The 18247-nt window shown below is 38.7% G+C and overlaps 1 protein-coding gene across 1 annotated transcript in view; it reads left to right on the top strand.

Annotated features, from left to right (window-relative positions):
- The window catches only part of DNAH10 (dynein axonemal heavy chain 10), a 147721-nt gene that overhangs the window by 70990 nt on the left and 58484 nt on the right, over positions 1–18247 (top strand). The window contains exons 37-53 of the mRNA XM_066603357.1: positions 1–192; positions 372–490; positions 2254–2412; positions 4347–4482; positions 4569–4691; positions 4871–5005; positions 5280–5496; positions 5586–5705; positions 7075–7220; positions 7368–7520; positions 7656–7916; positions 8783–8955; positions 11896–11989; positions 12260–12427; positions 12511–12699; positions 12780–12951; positions 16786–16989. Of these exons, the coding sequence (XP_066459454.1) occupies positions 1–192; positions 372–490; positions 2254–2412; positions 4347–4482; positions 4569–4691; positions 4871–5005; positions 5280–5496; positions 5586–5705; positions 7075–7220; positions 7368–7520; positions 7656–7916; positions 8783–8955; positions 11896–11989; positions 12260–12427; positions 12511–12699; positions 12780–12951; positions 16786–16989 (2761 nt within the window). The remainder of the gene's footprint in view (positions 193–371; positions 491–2253; positions 2413–4346; positions 4483–4568; positions 4692–4870; positions 5006–5279; positions 5497–5585; positions 5706–7074; positions 7221–7367; positions 7521–7655; positions 7917–8782; positions 8956–11895; positions 11990–12259; positions 12428–12510; positions 12700–12779; positions 12952–16785; positions 16990–18247) is intronic.

The raw sequence follows: 18247 nt of genomic DNA on the forward strand, positions 1-18247 counted from the left end.
GATGTGGTTTTGATGAGAGCTCTGAGAGACATGAACCTACCCAAGTTTATATTTGAAGATGTCCCCCTGTTTCTTGGTTTAATTTCGGACTTGTTCCCGGGACTGGACTGCCCTCGAGTTCGTTACCCCAACTTTAATGATGCAGTGGAAGAGGCTCTTACAGACAATAACTATGTCCTGCTGCCTGTTCAGGTAAATGCATGGCAAAGCAAATTCACAATGTTGTCTTCTCTAACTAAAAACAATGGCCCTAAATTTAAAGACATGGTATGAAGAGGGATGTCTGATATGGGAACAGAAGACTTATAAATTCAGCATTGTATTGAATTCACCTTTATCTTCTTTGTTCACTCTTTCTTCTCTTTTTGTAGGTAGACAAAGTAGTTCAGATGTATGAGACAATGCTGACAAGACATACCACTATGGTGGTTGGTCCCACAGGAGGGGGAAAGTCTGTCGTAATTAATACTTTATGTTTGGCACAGACTAAGTAAGTACCCTACATCCTACCTTTCATGGGTAGTTTATGAAATATATACAGTCTAGAACAGGTGATCCTGTGCTTTTTCACAGCAATTGGCAGTTACATGCATTGTTTTGTATTTTGTTACCTATTGCAGTTAGTCTTTGCCTTGTTTTGCCTATTTAACCTAATTCACTTTGGGTGACATTTTTTTAGCTGCATAAACAATTTAAACTGCACATGCAGAGCCGGATTAAGGCTATGCCTGCCCTGAGGCACATTTTGATAGGTGGCCTAAACATACAGATGTTTTGGGCTCACCAATAAAAGGAAGAAAGTTGATTTTCACAGCAGAAAATTTATTACAAACAAATTCAGAACAACCAATTTCTTTTTAAAGTACTGTAATCACTATAAGATGACAGTAGCTAGATTACAACTTTGCACGCTTTTGTGACTGCAAATTCGTCAGTTAGGTTTTTGAAGTCAATTTTATGAAGCAAATCACTTTCAATGCAGAGAAGTGCCAGTATACCAAGACATTGTTGATCATTTAACAACTTTAATTCTTTTTAGTTGCGAAAAAGAGCATTCCCCTGAGCAGTTCATAGCCTTTAGAGATTTATAAATTCGGAGTGCTAGTTCCGTGTTCAGAAATGCATGATGAGCTGCAGTAGTGTGCAGCATTTCAAACATCACCTGGGCACTTCCAGTTGGTGCTATTTCATCGGGTCTCTGCTCTTTATACCAGCATGTAAATTGACAAACTTTTGCTGGGAAATCGGAAGACAATTCCTCCGAATAGACACCAACAAGACTTGAAATACCAACATCGATATCTCCATCAGACATAGAGTCATACTCAGTCAAAAAAACAAACCTCTGCAGCAGTTTTCAGTTGATTAATGATGACAAAAGATGTTGACTTTAAACTTTTTCTGGCCCGACATCTCTTCCACAGCATCTGTGATATCTCCATCACTGCTTCTTACGCTTGGTTACTCGCCGACATTCAGATTTGTATGTGCTTGATTTGCGGAGAAGTGCAGCTAACGAACATCTGGACTTACGCTTGGGGGAGTGGCACTGACAGAGTGAGATTTGGAAATTCCAAGTCTTGTCATCACCTGACAATTATCAAATTTTTTTGTACTTTATTTCTATGTGGCCAGGATTTTTGGCTGGCCCTAAGGCATGTGCCTTATTTGCCTAATGGTTAATTCGGCACTGTGTGTATGTATGAATAAGATATATACATTACATATAATAAGTGGTAGCATTTGGCTCCTAAGTTCAAATCCAACTAAGGACAGCATTTATATAGAGTTTTTTTTTTTAATCATATTTTATTGACACTTTCCATAAACAGCATACAATGTTGTATGATTATTAGCTTATAGTCTTCATGTAAACAATATTAAACCATAATTTTGCTCAGATATCTTGTGGTTTTCTCTTTACGCTTACAGATCTTGAATCTATAGAGTTTGTACGTTTTCCCCAGGTGTACATGGGTTTCCTCTGGGTACCCCAGCTTCCTTCCACATTTCCAAAAAGAAAACATACTAATAGTTTATGTGTGTGTTTGAGTTAGGAAGCTTAGGTCATGAGCACAGTGTTACAGAATATGTTGGCACTATATAAGCAACAGAAATATAGTTTGTACATAAATGTGGCACACATACTGTGCATTATAGTTCATACACTTGGAAATGGTATGCTAGTCTCCCTTCCTCGTTATTAAAGTATTGACTAACATTGCTAATGATAAAAAATTCTATCCTTGTCAGACTTGCTCTTACGACTAAATTATATACACTGAATCCTAAAGCCATGAGCGTGATTGAATTGTATGGTATCCTGGACCCAACAACAAGGGACTGGACTGATGGAATCCTTTCAAACATCTTCAGGGAAATCAACAAGCCAACAGATAAAAAAGAGAGACGGTAAGACAGCAAAGATTGTTCCATTTCTTCATGGACCCCTGTAACTTACAATGATTTTCATTGGCTTTCGCTTGGTTTTTAGATGGAAGATACAGGGTGGCCCAAAAAAATGTATGCATACTTCAATGCTGAAAAACATCTGCCTAAAAGCTATATCACTAGATTTATATTGACATCAGAGCATAGCTGTAAGTCATATTTGACTTTTGCAATCACATTAGGTGCTTAAGTGGTTACCATTAACATCCAAACACTTCTGATTCTTGCAAACTACTGCACAAACTGCAGCGTCCAAGGAGCAGGCCCACAGCTGGGAGATAGTGGGGATAAATAAAGATCTCTGTCACGGTGGCTCTACCGTCCCCTCCCCTGAGGGTAGCTCGGGACCCGTCCAAGTTCCTGCTGGGGGAGGTCACAGGGAACATGCAACCAGAGGTTACCTTAAATCTTTTTGTCACTCGTGATGCCACCATTCTGTCCTCTGCTATGAAACTGTTTGCTGAAAATAACTTAGCCCACACGCAGGGATAACTTTCTGGACAAACCGGGAACTGTCAGTAATGTCCGTTTACTGTATAATAACAGTGCAACAGCAGATTTGTCACAGATATAATGAAAGGAAGTGGTGTGACAAGGAGGATACTCAGGGTAATCCAGACAATTCACAGTTTAGTTATCTGTGAGATCCGGCTCCCGGTGACTTTTCTCTCTCTCTTCAACTCTCTACCGGTCCACACTCACGCTTCCTGTGCCGTCCTTTTGCCAGGCAACGATCCCTCTCTTCACTCAGTGCTTAGTGGTAGCACCGGTACACCCCAGGCGATTAATCCCGGGTCACACAACAGGGAATCGCTCAGCCTCTTCCATGCCTCCACACACAGACCGATAAGCCAGTGTCTGTGTGTGGGCTGACTCTCACCAAAAGCTCACAACAACTAACCACGACAATTCCCTTGCATCCACCTTGCAAACACATATATATCACAAGATCACATGACCTACAACACGATACATTTCTCAGACATAACCCAGACATTAACCCATTCAGTGCTGCAAAGGTGCAATACACATCAAATGCATACAACACAGAGGACACTAACAATACGATTGTACAAGACAAACACATTCAACATTATAGAAGGGCCCTGCTAACTCTGGGCCACTACAAAACAACATTGGCTGCAGAGATTATTAAGCGTGCCTCCTATATTTTATTTGACTCTCCTGACCAGCCACATGGTGGCTTTAGTAATCATACAACTACTGACATCTTAGACAAGATAATACTACATATTGCTGCCATAATTCAAGTCAGATTTTTTTTAAAAAGGTGATAGGTAACCACTATTGAAGTGTGTATACATTTTTCGGGCCACCCTATATTACTTAATGGTGCACTTTTTTTCTGTCAAATGTGACAGAGTCCATGTGGGGGGTTACAAACAAAGCCTCTAAGGCAGATGTGAAAGTAGTATACTCTGTCTGTCTTAATAATTTAAGACTATGAGGCATGTTTATTAAGAGCGATGTTTCATAGGCCAATCTTAGTTTAATGCCAACTGGGGTAAGATGGGACAAATGTATTAAGAGTCATACGCTTCCTAATAAATTTGGTGCATATCTGACTATCCATGTGCTATAAGGTCAAATTTATGTTCCTGGGGGGGCCTTTTACATATATAACATATTGTAGACACAGGAGTACTCTAAAAATAATATATACTATTTACTATAAAACATAATTTTTCACTTGCAAAAGTTTTTATAACTCTCCTTCATTTTTATTGTGCAGTTTTGTAATTTGATCATCACTAATCTTTCTTATAACTAACATTTTTCTTAATAGTCTTATGAACAATAGGCTTGTATATATAATTTTCCATGGTAAGGCTCCTCTTTATTATACCATAAACATTTGTATTTCTTTTGTACAGGTATATATTATTTGATGGGGATGTTGATGCTCTGTGGGTGGAAAATATGAATTCAGTGATGGATGACAACAAGCTATTGACCTTGGCAAATGGAGAGAGAATAAGACTTCAGCCACACTGTGCATTATTATTTGAGGTTCTGGCTATTTTCATCATTATTGATTTGCTTTATCTGCAGTCTCACATATAGTGCTGTATCATCTGTGTGTGGTTTTTCTTTAGGTGGGAGATTTACAATATGCATCGCCTGCTACTGTGTCCCGTTGTGGGATGGTCTTTGTAGATCCTAAGAATCTTAAATATAGACCTTACTGGCAAAAGTGGGTCAGCAATAGACAAAATAAGGTAAAAGCCTGAAAACAAAAAGATGACTTATAGTAATGTAAAAACCTCTGATGTATCTTATTGATGTACTTCATGATGTACTTGATATATCTTAGTGATGTACATAATTGTTATAAATTTTTTTACATCATGCATCAAATGATCTCAAAATTATAATTTAAGCTAATTATTTGTTTTAGCAAGAACAAGTTGAGTTAAACCGCTTATTTGAGAAATATGTGCCTCCTTGCATTGAAATGATTGTTGAAGGTATCATGGATGGGAAACAAGGAGAAAAGTTGAAGACTATTGTTCCTCAAACAGATCTAAACATGGTAATTCTAATTTTTTTTTTTTTTTTTAACTGTGCACATTAATGGCTAAATATTACATATTGGTTATCTCTAGAAAAACATTAATGTGAACAATTAGTCCAGAAGTTGCTGGTATCCTTGTGAAAACAACTGCCAATAAACAGGAAGAAGGGGAACTTCAGTCAATGTCTGGATCCCATTGATGGTCATTCCTGATATAGTTATTCTTTGTGTTATGAGCGAGGTTTCCTTTTAGTATGAGAAATACAATGTGCTGTTCTTGTAAACTTTGTAGGTGACACAGTTATCCATGATGATTGATGCTTTAATTGAAAAGGAAGTTGAAGACATGGATGTCTTGGAATGTTACTTCATTGAAGCTTTATACTGCTCTTTGGGAGCAACATTACTTGAAAAGGGTAGAACTAAATTTGATGAGTACATAAAACGTCTAGCTTCAATGTCAACCTCTTATGATGAACAAGCCCTAGCTGGGCCTGGGGAACTTCCAGGTAAGAGTCATCCCACTAAGAAGATGACATTTCTAACTCAGTGGTTTTGAAAAAATTCAATGAAATTGATAAAATCTGTGTTGTTTCAGGTCAGCTACCTACCATTTATGACTTTCATTTTAATGGTGAAGAAAACAAATGGATACCATGGAGCAAATTGGTTCCAAAATACATTCATAAATCAGAAGAGAAATTTATTGATATTCTAGGTACGCTTGAAGATTATATATCGATATAATGTTCTTATTGTTAAAGCGTTTATAAAACCTGTGCTTATGCTTTATGTTTCCAACTATTCAGCAGACATTTAAATTGCAAAGATATAAGGTTATTATAGGAAATCAAAATTCTTGATGGTATATTTAACACGAAAAGCAACTATCCTAACTCAGAATGTTATGGAAATGTTTCAAAGAGCATTATGTTTGACCAAATAGTACAGTTGCCTGTGCATGTGTTTTAGTGAAGTAACAACTTGTATAACTCAGAATTACTAATTTTTTTATTTTTATCCCACATTCCATGTAGTTTATAAAAAGTAAATTTATAAATTATATTTCTATATAATTTTATAGTTTGTAGGGTAATGGCAAATATTTCTGAGAAAAATATTCTGTATTTCCTATAGTGTTTTTTGTGACATTTGTAGTATTGCACAGCCTCATTTGTTAAAGTTATTTAATAGGAAAACGTTTTGCCCATATCAAGTAAAGTTCAGGTTTCACTTTTTTAACCCCTTCATGACGCGGCCATTTTTTTTTCCATTTTCATTTAAAAAAAAAAATCATAACTCCTTTATTTATCCATCGACGTCGCTGTCTGAGGGCTTGTTTTTTGCGGGAAGAGTTGTATTTTTCAATGGTGCTATTTATTGTACCATATAATGTACTGAAAAACGTTTAAAAAATTCTAAGTGGAGTAAAATGAAAAAAAAAACCACTTTCCGCCATCTTTCAGTGCGTCTTGTTTCTATGGTGCACAAACTGCAACAAAAACAACATGGTAACTTTATTCTATGGGTCAGTACGATTGCTACGATACCAAACTTATATACCATATATACTCGAGTATAAGCCAAGTTTTTCAGCACATTTTTTAATGCTGAAAAAGCCCCCCTCGGCTTATACTCGAGTGAGGTAGAAAAAAACAACAACAAAAAACCCGCAATACTCCCCTCCTGTCAGCGCTGTGTATGTAAGCGCTGAATGGATTGAGCGCCAGCAGATGACATGACTGAATGGCTGTGAATGATCGAGTGCCAATCACAGCGCTTACTTACACAGTACCATTGAAAAATACAACTTGTCCCGCAAAAAATGAGCCATCATACAGCGACGTCGATGGATAAATAAAGGAGTTATGATTTTTTTAAGAGGGGGGGGGGGGGAGGAAAAAACGAAAATGGGGAACAAAAAATGGCCGCGTCATGAAGGGGTTAAATGTGTTTTCATCTTTTATTAATTTGTTCTACTGTATGCTAGTCAACTGTTAAAGTAGTATTCTTCTGTCATTGTATTATCTTGTACATGCTTTGGTTAATTTATATGGCTAATATAAATCATTATATGTGATCTTTAGTTCCTACAGTAGACACTACACGTACCACGTGGCTGTTGGAGCAAATGATGAAAATTAAAAGACCAGTAGTACTTGTTGGTGAATCTGGTACATCTAAAACAGCTACTACAATGAACCTCTTAAGGAACTTAAACAGCGACAATACGGTATTAATATACTAACCAAGTCAGCTTCCCCTTTTTCTCGTATTCTTGTTCCCTTTCTCCCTTTTGTTTTGTATACACATAATTCTTACAGTGTCCGGTCAATAAACAAGTATTTCCATACAATCTTGTGCATTTCTTCCTACACAGATGCTGCTGACTATCAATTTCTCTTCTCGTACTACTTCTATGGATATCCAAAGAAATCTTGAGGCAAATGTTGAGAAACGTACGAAAGACACCTATGGACCACCTATGGGCAAGCGCTTGTTGGTGTTCATGGATGACATGAATATGCCAAAGGTTTGTGTTTTTATGACATTTTGTAGAAAAATAAAGAATACATTTTTTTTTTTAGCCATTATTCCTTATGTAAAAAATAACTAACTAGATTATAAATATCGTATAAAATTAATTCCTGTTTCCTTTCTAATACAGGTGGATGAGTATGGGACACAGCAGCCAATTGCTCTGTTAAAGTTGCTGCTAGAAAGAGGTGGCATGTATGACCGTGGCAAAGAACTGAATTGCAAGTTCCTAAGGGATCTTGGTTTTATAGCTGCAATGGGAAAGGCTGGTGGTGGCCGAAACGAAGTGGACACACGATTTATATCTCTGTTTACTGTATTTAATGTGCTTTTTCCGTCCGAAGAATCCTTGCATCTCATTTACTTCTCTATTCTACATGGGCACACAATGGTAATTTCAATGTTATATTTTTGTTCACACTGGCTTTAATTCAATACTTACTGTGGTTATGGTAAGGATTAGAGATAAGCGAGTATACTCGCTAAGACACTACTCGCTCGAGTAATGTGCCTTAGCCGAGTATCTCCCCGCTCGTCCCTAAAGATTCGGGGGCTGGCAGGGGTGGGGAGCGGCGGGGGAGAGTGGGGAGGAACGGAGGGGAGATCTCTCTCTCCCTCTCTCCCTCCCCGCTCTCCCCTGCTCCCCGCCGCAACTCACCTGTCAGCCGCGGCGGCCCCTGAATCTTTAGGGATGAGCGGGGAGATACTCAGCTAAGGCACATTACTCGAGCGAGTAGTGCCTTAGCGAGTATACTCGCTCATCTCTAGTAGAGATGCAAATACATGAGCACCAGCAGATGTATTATTCATTTTTAATTTCCAGAGCATTACTCCTATTAGTCAAAACACAAAAAATATTGTGCCCTTCAGCTATGAAAGAATACAGTGGACTCATAGCTATTAGTCTACAATAATCCTGAGGTGAGTATTTCCTCGCCTCCCCATTACCCTTTCTGCAGGGGTGCTGCTGTGTATGCAAATATACATAGCAGTCTGTCAGTTACTGCCATGATGGCTGGCGAGAGGCAGAGTAGAATTCTCCTCATGAATACAGCAAACCCATAACTGTGTGCGTTTTGCTCTTTTGGCTAATAGGAGTACAGCGCTATAAAAGTCATGTGCTGTTCTTACATTAGGCAGTATATTCAGGTGTCTGATTTTCTTTAATACTAGATTTATATGATGGACCTTAGCAACAAAATGAACTTATGCATAATCGTGTGGTATTTGATTTGTTGATCTTTTTGACTTTTGCAGCTATTCAATGAAGATGTCCAGACCATTTGTGATAAGTTAACTTCCTGTACCCTGGAGCTGTATAAAATGATTGTTCGGGATCTTCCTCCAACTCCTTCAAAGTTCCATTATATATTTAACCTTCGAGATCTTTCCCGAATATTTAATGGATTGATTTTGACAACTCCAGAAAGGTACTTTTTTTTTGTTTTTGTTCTCTTTAGTTAACGTCATGTTCTTGACTATCTCCACACTGTTCCTGTGATCAGTCTATAGTTTTACACAGTGCTTTGTCCAGGATTTTTTAATCTCCTTTTTATAAAGGTAATATTTCATTTGTTTCATATTTTTTCAAGTTTCTTCTATATTTTTTCTTGCATTGGTTTATGTATTTTGTTATACATGTGAAAATGATTTGCTGGCAACTGTTAGAGAGCACCTCTTAGAAAGTACTTACTGTCTACTTTTTACATGTTTTGGGAAGGAATTCTAGTGTTTTGGAATGCTGTACTTTAGTTTTTGTGCCAAAAACTGTATTTCCCAATAAAAGTAGTATGAATTAGTGTGATAAATTACATACGAGGGGTATATAGCTACTCAAATTTCAGAAGATTTGGTACAGATGGTTAAAAAATACACATACAAGTGTCTAATTTGGAGTAGCAGAGGGGGATCAATAGTAGCCCTGCTTCTGCATTATCATTCATATAAGGGAGGTTTTTTTCCCCTTAGGTCCAAGGGAGCACCTATGTTCTTTATGTTCCTACCCATGTCTGGACAGAGCCTACTAAAAAGCAGCAAGTTAAGAATTAATAGTTCACCACACCACCTCCAGCTATTAGAACTTCCCCATTCCCTATAAACAATGAAATAAAACTAAGGATATACATTCAGCAAAATATATTTATTTGGTGGGCATTTGCTGCCTAGTATTAAAAAAAAGAAGAAGAAAGTTTCAGCTGAATAAATTTTCTTCCTTATCGTCCTCAACAGCACTTATGGGAGTTGAATAAATGAGGGAGGGTAATCTTGTAGCACCATACTGAATAGTTTTGTACCAAAAGCTGACTACTCAGAGGAAGGGATGCCTAAACGGTAGTGTTTCAAGAAGGTGTGCGCTGAAGCCTGAGATGCTGTTTGACAGATGAAATGAAGAGGCACTTCCCCAAGCTCTACTGGAGAGGCTGCAGTACACATTGTGGAGTCAGCATGAATTCCTTTAGGCACAAGAATGTCTCCCAAAGAATAGCATAAGAAAATTACTGATTTCAGACATCTTGTTTGGGAGGTTTTGCTTGCAGCCTGTCTTTTCCTGGCTTGGAAATATTGGACAAATAATTTCTCAGATAATCTAAAGTCCTTAGTTCTGTGTAAATAAATGATGACTGCACGTTTGACATCCAGAAAACGTAGCAACTGAGCTTTTGGCTGAGACAACCACCACCAACAGAAGCACCTTCCAAGTAAGAAATTTAAGGTTGACCTCCTCCAGAGGTTAAAATGGCTCAGAAGCCATGTGTCTAAGGACAATAGCGAGCTCCCAAACAGGGCAAGGAGATCTAATATTTCATCTTAGGATATGAGTGCCTTTAAAGAATAGTCTCACAAACTGGTCATTTGAGAACTTTTATTGTAAATAGGCATTTATTGACGCAAAGTGGACACGTTGGGTATTATAGTTAAGTCCACATTTAAAATCTTTTTGAAGAAAATCCAAAAGCTGTGAGGTTTTTATATTAGTAGGACATAGATCTTGGCCCCTGCACAAATTGGAGAATATGCACCAGAATCTGTTATAGACAGCATGAGTGGAATCTCTTTAAGATGACAGCAGCATATTACAGTAATAAAACCCTGAGAAAGTCTATAATTTGCCAAGTTCAACCTCTCAATATGCAAGCTCAGATCTGGATGCCTTAACCCCTCTTGTAGAATCAGGTTGTCTCCGGGAGGCAGCTGCCAGTAAATGCCGTTCAAAAGTTCTAACAAGGTTTAAAACCAGGCCCTCCTGGGCCACATGGGGATTATTGCCAGGACCTTGGCCTTATCCTATCTGATCTTGTGGAGGCATCTGTAGATTGGTGACAAAGGATCCACTATGCTGCTTAAGGCACAGAATCTTGGTAACTTCCTATTGTCCGCTATCGCCATTAGATCCAACTCTTGCAACCCCCACTTCCCTACTAATAACTGGAATATTATGAGATTAAGCTTCCACTCACATGATTTGAGGTTCTTCCTACTGACAAACTCAGGGTGCCTCTGATATGAATGGGTGACGTATTGGCAATGTGGCCCTCTTCCCAGCTCAATCTTTTTGCCTCTGTTGAGGTAGTAAACTGTTACCAGGTTGTCAGATTGTATCTTAAGATGGACACCCTTCAATCTCTTCTGGAAGTGCAACAGGGCTAGTCTCACTGCCATCATCTCCCTGACGTTTGATGATATCCTGCTGTCTTGAAGAGACCACATCCCCTGAGTGCACATGTCCTGCTAGTAGGCACTTCATCCTCTGTCTGAAGCATCTATGGTTAGCAGAACAAATTTTTTAGTTTTTTTTCACCAGACCCTGCTGCTTTCTGTTACAAACTCAAAGTATCTCTGATGTCAAAGGTTTTAGATTAGCCTTGGACCACGGGACTGCTTCTAATAAAGTGTTGAGTAACCCTAGAATCTTCATTGCATTGTGGATAGAGATGACATGTCTCCTGAGAATGAATAAAATTCCCTGGTCAGGGTACAGAACAAAAATGTCATTGCTTATGGGAAATGGGGAGGTTCTTATAGCTAAAGGAGGTGTGGTGAACTGATAATTCTTAACATGCTGCTGTTTTGTGGGTTCTGTCCAGCGATGGGCTGGGGCATAAAGCCCATGGGTGCTGCCGAGGACAGTAAGCAAGTTGGAGATTCTTGTACAAATGTACAGTTTGTTTAAATACTATGCATGCTAGTTCCTGTATTTTTATTTATGTGAACCTGTTAATAAGAGTCTCATAGTTACTATTTTAGAACATGTTGTTGCATCTTCGCAAAAATAGTATTTGTTGGAAAATATTAGTTAAATTAACATCTTTAAAATTTAATACATGGAAAAGATGTTTCTGAACATTTATATGTGTTTAATTGGATTTCAGATTCCAGACAGTGGCACAGATGGTGAGAGTCTGGAGAAATGAGGCCCTCAGAGTTTTCCATGATAGACTGATCAATGAAAATGATAAGACAGTGGTAAATATCGCTTCCTCTATTATGAATCACATTGTGCAATATGAAGATGTTACTTTGCAAAAATGTGTGTCCGTTAGTGAAAAAATAATAAAATTTTAACTAACAATAAAAGGTTTACATAAAGTTAAAAAAGTAGAAAATGCAAATGGTCACTCGGCAATATTAGTTTCTTCTCCGAAAGGAAAACAGATATTAACAGATAGCCTTTTCATTACATCTGGATTAATCCATGTATTACATATTCAATTTGCACTGGCATTGATTTTAAAGGTACAAGGTCATATTCGGAGTTTAATTGAAGAACACTTCCGGGTTGATCTGGATTATGCCATGTGTGACCCCATTCTTTTTGGGGACTACAGGACAGCAATGCAGGAAGGGGAACCAAGGGTATATGAAGACATCCAAGATTATGATGCAGCTAAAGCTCTCTTTCAGGTGAGAGATGCTCCAGTATTACATTTACAGTAAATATATGATGCATGTGACCCCACTTCTACCATGTTATTTTTTCCCACCAGGAAATCCTTGAGGAATATAATGAAAGTAAAACCAAAATGAACTTGGTCCTTTTTGATGATGCACTTGAGCATTTAACCCGAATACACCGGATTATAAGAATGGATCGAGGCCATGCTCTGCTGGTTGGTGTAGGAGGCTCAGGAAAGCAATCCCTTGCTAGGCTTGCAGCCTTTGCTGCTGCATATGAGGTTTGATAATATTTCTATTAAGGGTGCAGAGTTTATTTCCAGTGCTATGAGGTTTTAACAAGTTTAAATATTTCCATTAGGTCTTTGAAATTGTTCTGAGCCGTGGATATGGAGAGAACAGTTTTAGAGAAGATTTAAAGAATCTCTACATAAAGCTTGGTTTAGAGAACAAGAAGATGATTTTCTTATTTACAGATGCACATGTGGCGGAAGAAGGGTTTCTGGAACTTATTAATAACATGTTAACATCCGGTAAGCAGTTACCAACCTTTCATACAACATTGTACTTGGCAATATAGACTAAACATTTTCGCCTGATTGTCTTTAATCAACATTTTTAATGATGTAATATTTATTAAGCATCTCTTAATTGTGTCAGGGAAATTTCTGCGTATAGCACCAATCAGGCCCACCCCAATGCCCCGCTGCCGACGGTAAAGAAGAGACACCACACACGGAGGTCTGGTATAGTTCCTCACACGGGGACATAACTGCGCGCTTTATTACAGATTACATGGGATCTTATACCCTTTGGTCTCATCACTAGGAATGGGTGATGGTCTCATTGGCTCAAATTCACCGCATAACCATATATATAAAGTTCGGATTTCCGCCTGAGACAGTGAAAGTTATATACGTAGTTGAACAGTCGTTATCTAGATACGGAGCTTCTGGGAAAACAGCCAAGCACACGGCCTTCGTGTCCGATTCTTCCTTGCGGTGTTTAAGATACATTTTGTCTTTGCTTTGCAAGGCCTTTGGAATATCTGATGTAAGGCGACAGATTAAGTTTTTCTCATTTTAACTTTGAATAGAACTTGCATACAGGTATAAAAGCATAAAAAACATATGGCAATATATACATATACCCTCACAATTGTATATAATTATAATGAAGACTCCCACTCCAACAAGGGAAGATGTTGTTGAAGTAGTCACTTAATTTAGGTGATACTCAAGGGGTATTGTAGCCTTATCAATCAGGTATGCCTAATTATGTTTCCAAGCTCTTCTGTTTTATTGTTCCAATGCAAGAATTTATATAGTGTGGCATCCCCCACAAAGTCAACAATTCAAAGTCTATAGCATGTGTGATACTGCTCTCTTAGTAAAAGAGAGCCCCATGTGGCTCATAGTGCTAACGCAGCAGAAATGCAGACCTCAGCTTTCCATCCTTCTGAGGCCGGTAAAATGAGTACCCAGCTTGGTGGAGGGTAATAAATAAATTACCTAAAAGTGCTGCAGAATAAGTTGGCGCTATAGAAATAACAAGATTTTTTTTTAGTAAAACATCACAAAAGTTAATTATGATGAAGCTGCATGCTCAGCATTCGAGATCCTGTTAGTAAAACTTCACTTCCAACTTCACCTACTTCTTGTTTTGCACAAGGCACACATGTTCAAGCAGCCCACCAAAAGTTTTCCCAATCGACACAAACTCCCCATCCTGCTACTACTCCCAACACTGTGGCTGTCCCATCTGCCACTATGACTTTACTTGCTGTGTGGTAAGATTGCCCTCAAATAGTGCACTTTAGGCCTCCTGTCCACAGTGAGGCGGAATATCGCTAGCGATATTACACCGCGGGGGAGCAGGGGGGAGAAATGACAGGCTCACCGCAGAGAATCGCTATGATTCTCCGCTCATGGACGTCGGGCTGCGCTTTCCATAGTTAAGTCTATGGAAAGCGTTCACTGCTTTACTTGCGGCCGGATTATTGCCGCGGATAACGCAGTGACATATCGCCTGTGCACAGGAGGCCTTAGGAATAATGTTGTCATAGCTATAAATATCCTCAAAAAATAGTACATATACATCACTCCTAAAAAATAGTGCAAGATAAATAGTAACCCTAAAAATAACTGCAAAACAGACATTGCACTCCAAACAGTAGTAGTGCTCCTCTTAGTGTCACATACAGTAAAAATGACACTTTTGTGCCTTCCAGATAGTAATACAAACAGTAATGCCCCCTTATAAAGTAATAATGCCCCTTCGAGTACTGCCTTATAAAGTAATTCGAGTAATTATGAAATAGTTGAATTAACTGCCGCTCCCCAAAAAAACACCTTATACTCACGTAAATCTTAAGCTGACGTGTCTGATATTATGTATTATGGAGTATGGCAAAATCTACACTGCACACCATAACTAAATGTCAAAAATCTGGTGCCAAATGTAGAGGCACAACACAACTTCTCCCAAAATGGAAGAGATCCTGTGGATGACCTCTTTATGGCTAATGATCATTACACAACATTATGCACCTCTGGAAAACCAAGTATGTAGTAAAGATAGACAACCTGTCCTGAGGCTTATCTCATTATAGTAGCCTCTAGAGAATGCTGGGAGTTGTAGTCGAGACATAGGGGGAAGCACAGGGAGCGTTCACATGTAGTAGATTTTGGTGCAGATCGGCACCATTCAGCACAGATTTTGACTCGGATCCGCAGCAGATTTCACCCTTTTAATTCAAGGATGAAGTCTGCTGCAGAGCCACGTCAAGATCCGCACCAATGGCTCTTGGGGATATTAAAAGTCTACACACTCTTGTTAAAATGCCATATTTATCATATTAAAACCTCCTACAAAGATGAATAATTTCAGATTTATTTCCGACTTCAATGTGACCCATTATCAGTATAATTATATTGAAAATCAAACTGAAATCATTTAGGTTGGAAAAATACAATACAAAAAAACAAACAATTTAAAATAATGTGGTTACATAAATATGCGCACCCTAAAACTAATACTTTGTTGACGTTGATGAACCCTTCTGACTTTATGACAGGATTCAGTCTTTTTGGGTAGGTGTCTATCAGCATGTCACATCTTGACTTGGCAATCTTTGGCCACTCTTCCTAGCAAAAGCGCTCCAAATCTGTCAGATTGCGAGGGCATCTTGTGTGTAGCGCCCTCTTCAGGTCAACCCACTGATTTTCAATGGGATTCCAGTATGGGCTCTCGCTGGGCCATTCCAAAACTTTGATCTTTTTCTGACAAAGTCATTCTTTTGTTGATTTGGAGGTCTGCTTTGGGTCATTGGTATGCTGAAAGATGAAATGAACAAATACAGCAGTACTTACTTGTCCTTGGTCCCAATAATGCAGTGCTGCAGCTTCACGTTTGACCGATCTCTAACAGTGGAAGTCAAGTGGCTGCTGCCTGCCAATCAGAGGCCACAGCAATACCGTCCATTCTTGTGGCATCAGCACTCACATCCTGGGTGCCATGCTACCTGGAGTTCTGAATGCCTTTAATTGGTAGGCAGGCAGCAGTCACCTGACTTCTGCTGTCAGCAAAGATTGGAATAACTGCGGGGCTGCAACTCTGGATCACCGGGGCCAAGGACAGGTAAATACTGCTGCATTTGTTATTTCCACACATCTGCACCTACCATTACATTTTCAAAAAGTAATCAGACAACCCTACAGGAATTCTACTCACCCCGCCTGCACTGTTACTGCAATGACCACTGCTGGAGTTACTATTAAGACTCATTCGCATCACTGTAAGCCCATTTCAGTCGTGCAAATGCACTGCATATGTGAGCGGACGAAAATCACTTACACCTGTGTTCTTTGGCAGCTCTTGTATGCTTTTATGTGCGCAAATACAATGTTAATTTGCGCAGGCAAAAAAGAACACAGGCAGGTCCATTGAAATAGTGTAAAAATATGCAGTGAATACGCAGGTTTCCGGCGTAATCAATGCATTTTTGTGCCTGCCCATTCACTTCAGTGCGTTATACAGCAATTTTTTCATGTGATCACACACCGCATGAAAAAATATGCGAACGAGCTTATTGAAATAAATGGGTTCTATTCACTGCGTATTATGCTGCTCAAATACACTTATGTGAACGAGCCCTTACTATACAATTACAATCAGCCCTTTGAGGGCAACCATATGGCTGATGTGGCCCTCAATGAAAATTAGTTTGGCACCCTGGTTTAATCAAACGATATATATTTATTCACATAAATCTGGAAATGTTTCATCACGGTTCTCTGTGGGTACAGAAATAGGTCTAAAAATGCAGATGTGCAAATAAATCTGCATTTGACTTGTGTATTGCTTAGGAATGGTCCCAGCACTCTTTCCTGATGATGAAAAGGAATCCATATTAAACCAAATCAGAGATGAAGCTGGAAAACATGGCGTTGGGCCTGCCAAGGAGAGCATCTGGCAGTTCTTTGTTAACAAAAGTGCAAACAACCTCCATATTGTTCTCGGAATGTCCCCAGTCGGTGATACCTTGCGGACAAGATGCAGAAATTTTCCAGGTAGGGAAACAGTTTTTTAGTGTCAGCTAAGTACAGTAAGTAGCATCCAGTACTGGAGGGGTTGTCTGGTTTAGAAATCACATTTTTAAATATTCCAAATGGCCATTCTAAATTATTAGAGGGCGGCTACACAGAACATCTCTCTCTTTTTGGACTAACCAGTTCATTCATTTACATGGAATATTTGGGGGAGATTTATTAAGTCTGTTTCATATGCCAATCTTAATATTATCCTCAGTAGCGCACAATGCATCTAATATATGAAGAGCACATGCCTCTTCGTATATTAGGCGCATCTCAGCTTCTCTATGCGCCCACACAGAAATCTACGTAAGCTGGTGTAGATTTCTGGTATAATATATGACAGTTTCTGGTGTACATTATACATAAATGCATTAGTAATGGGTGGTCATGGGCCGTTTTGGGAAAGTATAAGTAGCAGTGTGTGCGCTCTAAGGAGGAATGAGTGTCTTTATATAAAAAATGTATAAGTGGACGCACCTGGCGTGGGGCCTGCCCAATGACCGGTGTCCACACCTATGCTCCAAGTAAGCCTTCAATAGTTGTCACAAGCACATAATCCCGCCAGGTGTCGATTGGCAGGGAGAGCGGCAATGGAAGAACCCAGGGCTAAATGATCTCGGTCACAGAAATGTAAAAAAATCACAAAGTGGAGATAAAATATTTCTGCGCTACTGAATGTGCTTGAAAGTGCAGTAAAAAAAAGTAGAACTTACTTCACAGACGGGACTTGGATGCCACCAGGTCCCCCAGCCCAGGTTAGCTGGAAAGAGATCACCTCGAGATATTATAGGTAGTTTCCAGCCATTTAATTCAGATAGATAAGTCAAAAATTGTAAATTGGGCTATGAGAGGGCTTGCTTTGTGTGAGGTGAGCTGTAGCTTTTATTAGTACCATTTTGGAAAACATAAATATTTTTGATCACTTTTTACTCAAAATTTTTGGGCGCTGGGACATCAAAAAAGATTGAAATTATGGAATTCCGTCCTTTTTTTTATGGCCTTCACTGTGGGGGATAAATATTTTGATTTTAATAGTTAATAGTTCGATCTTTTATTTACATGGCAATAACAAGTGTTTCTTTTGTAATTATTTAGTTTTTTATGAGAAAAGGGTGTTTTTTTTTTTTACTTTTTAATATGGTTTTAATTTTTTAACTGTTAAAAAAAAATGTATTACACTTTTTTTTTCATCTTGAAATAGTCCCCACAGGGGTCCTGAACTTGCAATCATTTT

This window comes from Eleutherodactylus coqui, chromosome 5, assembly GCF_035609145.1.
Source record: "Eleutherodactylus coqui strain aEleCoq1 chromosome 5, aEleCoq1.hap1, whole genome shotgun sequence".
In the NCBI taxonomy this organism is placed as follows: Eukaryota; Metazoa; Chordata; class Amphibia; order Anura; family Eleutherodactylidae; genus Eleutherodactylus; species Eleutherodactylus coqui.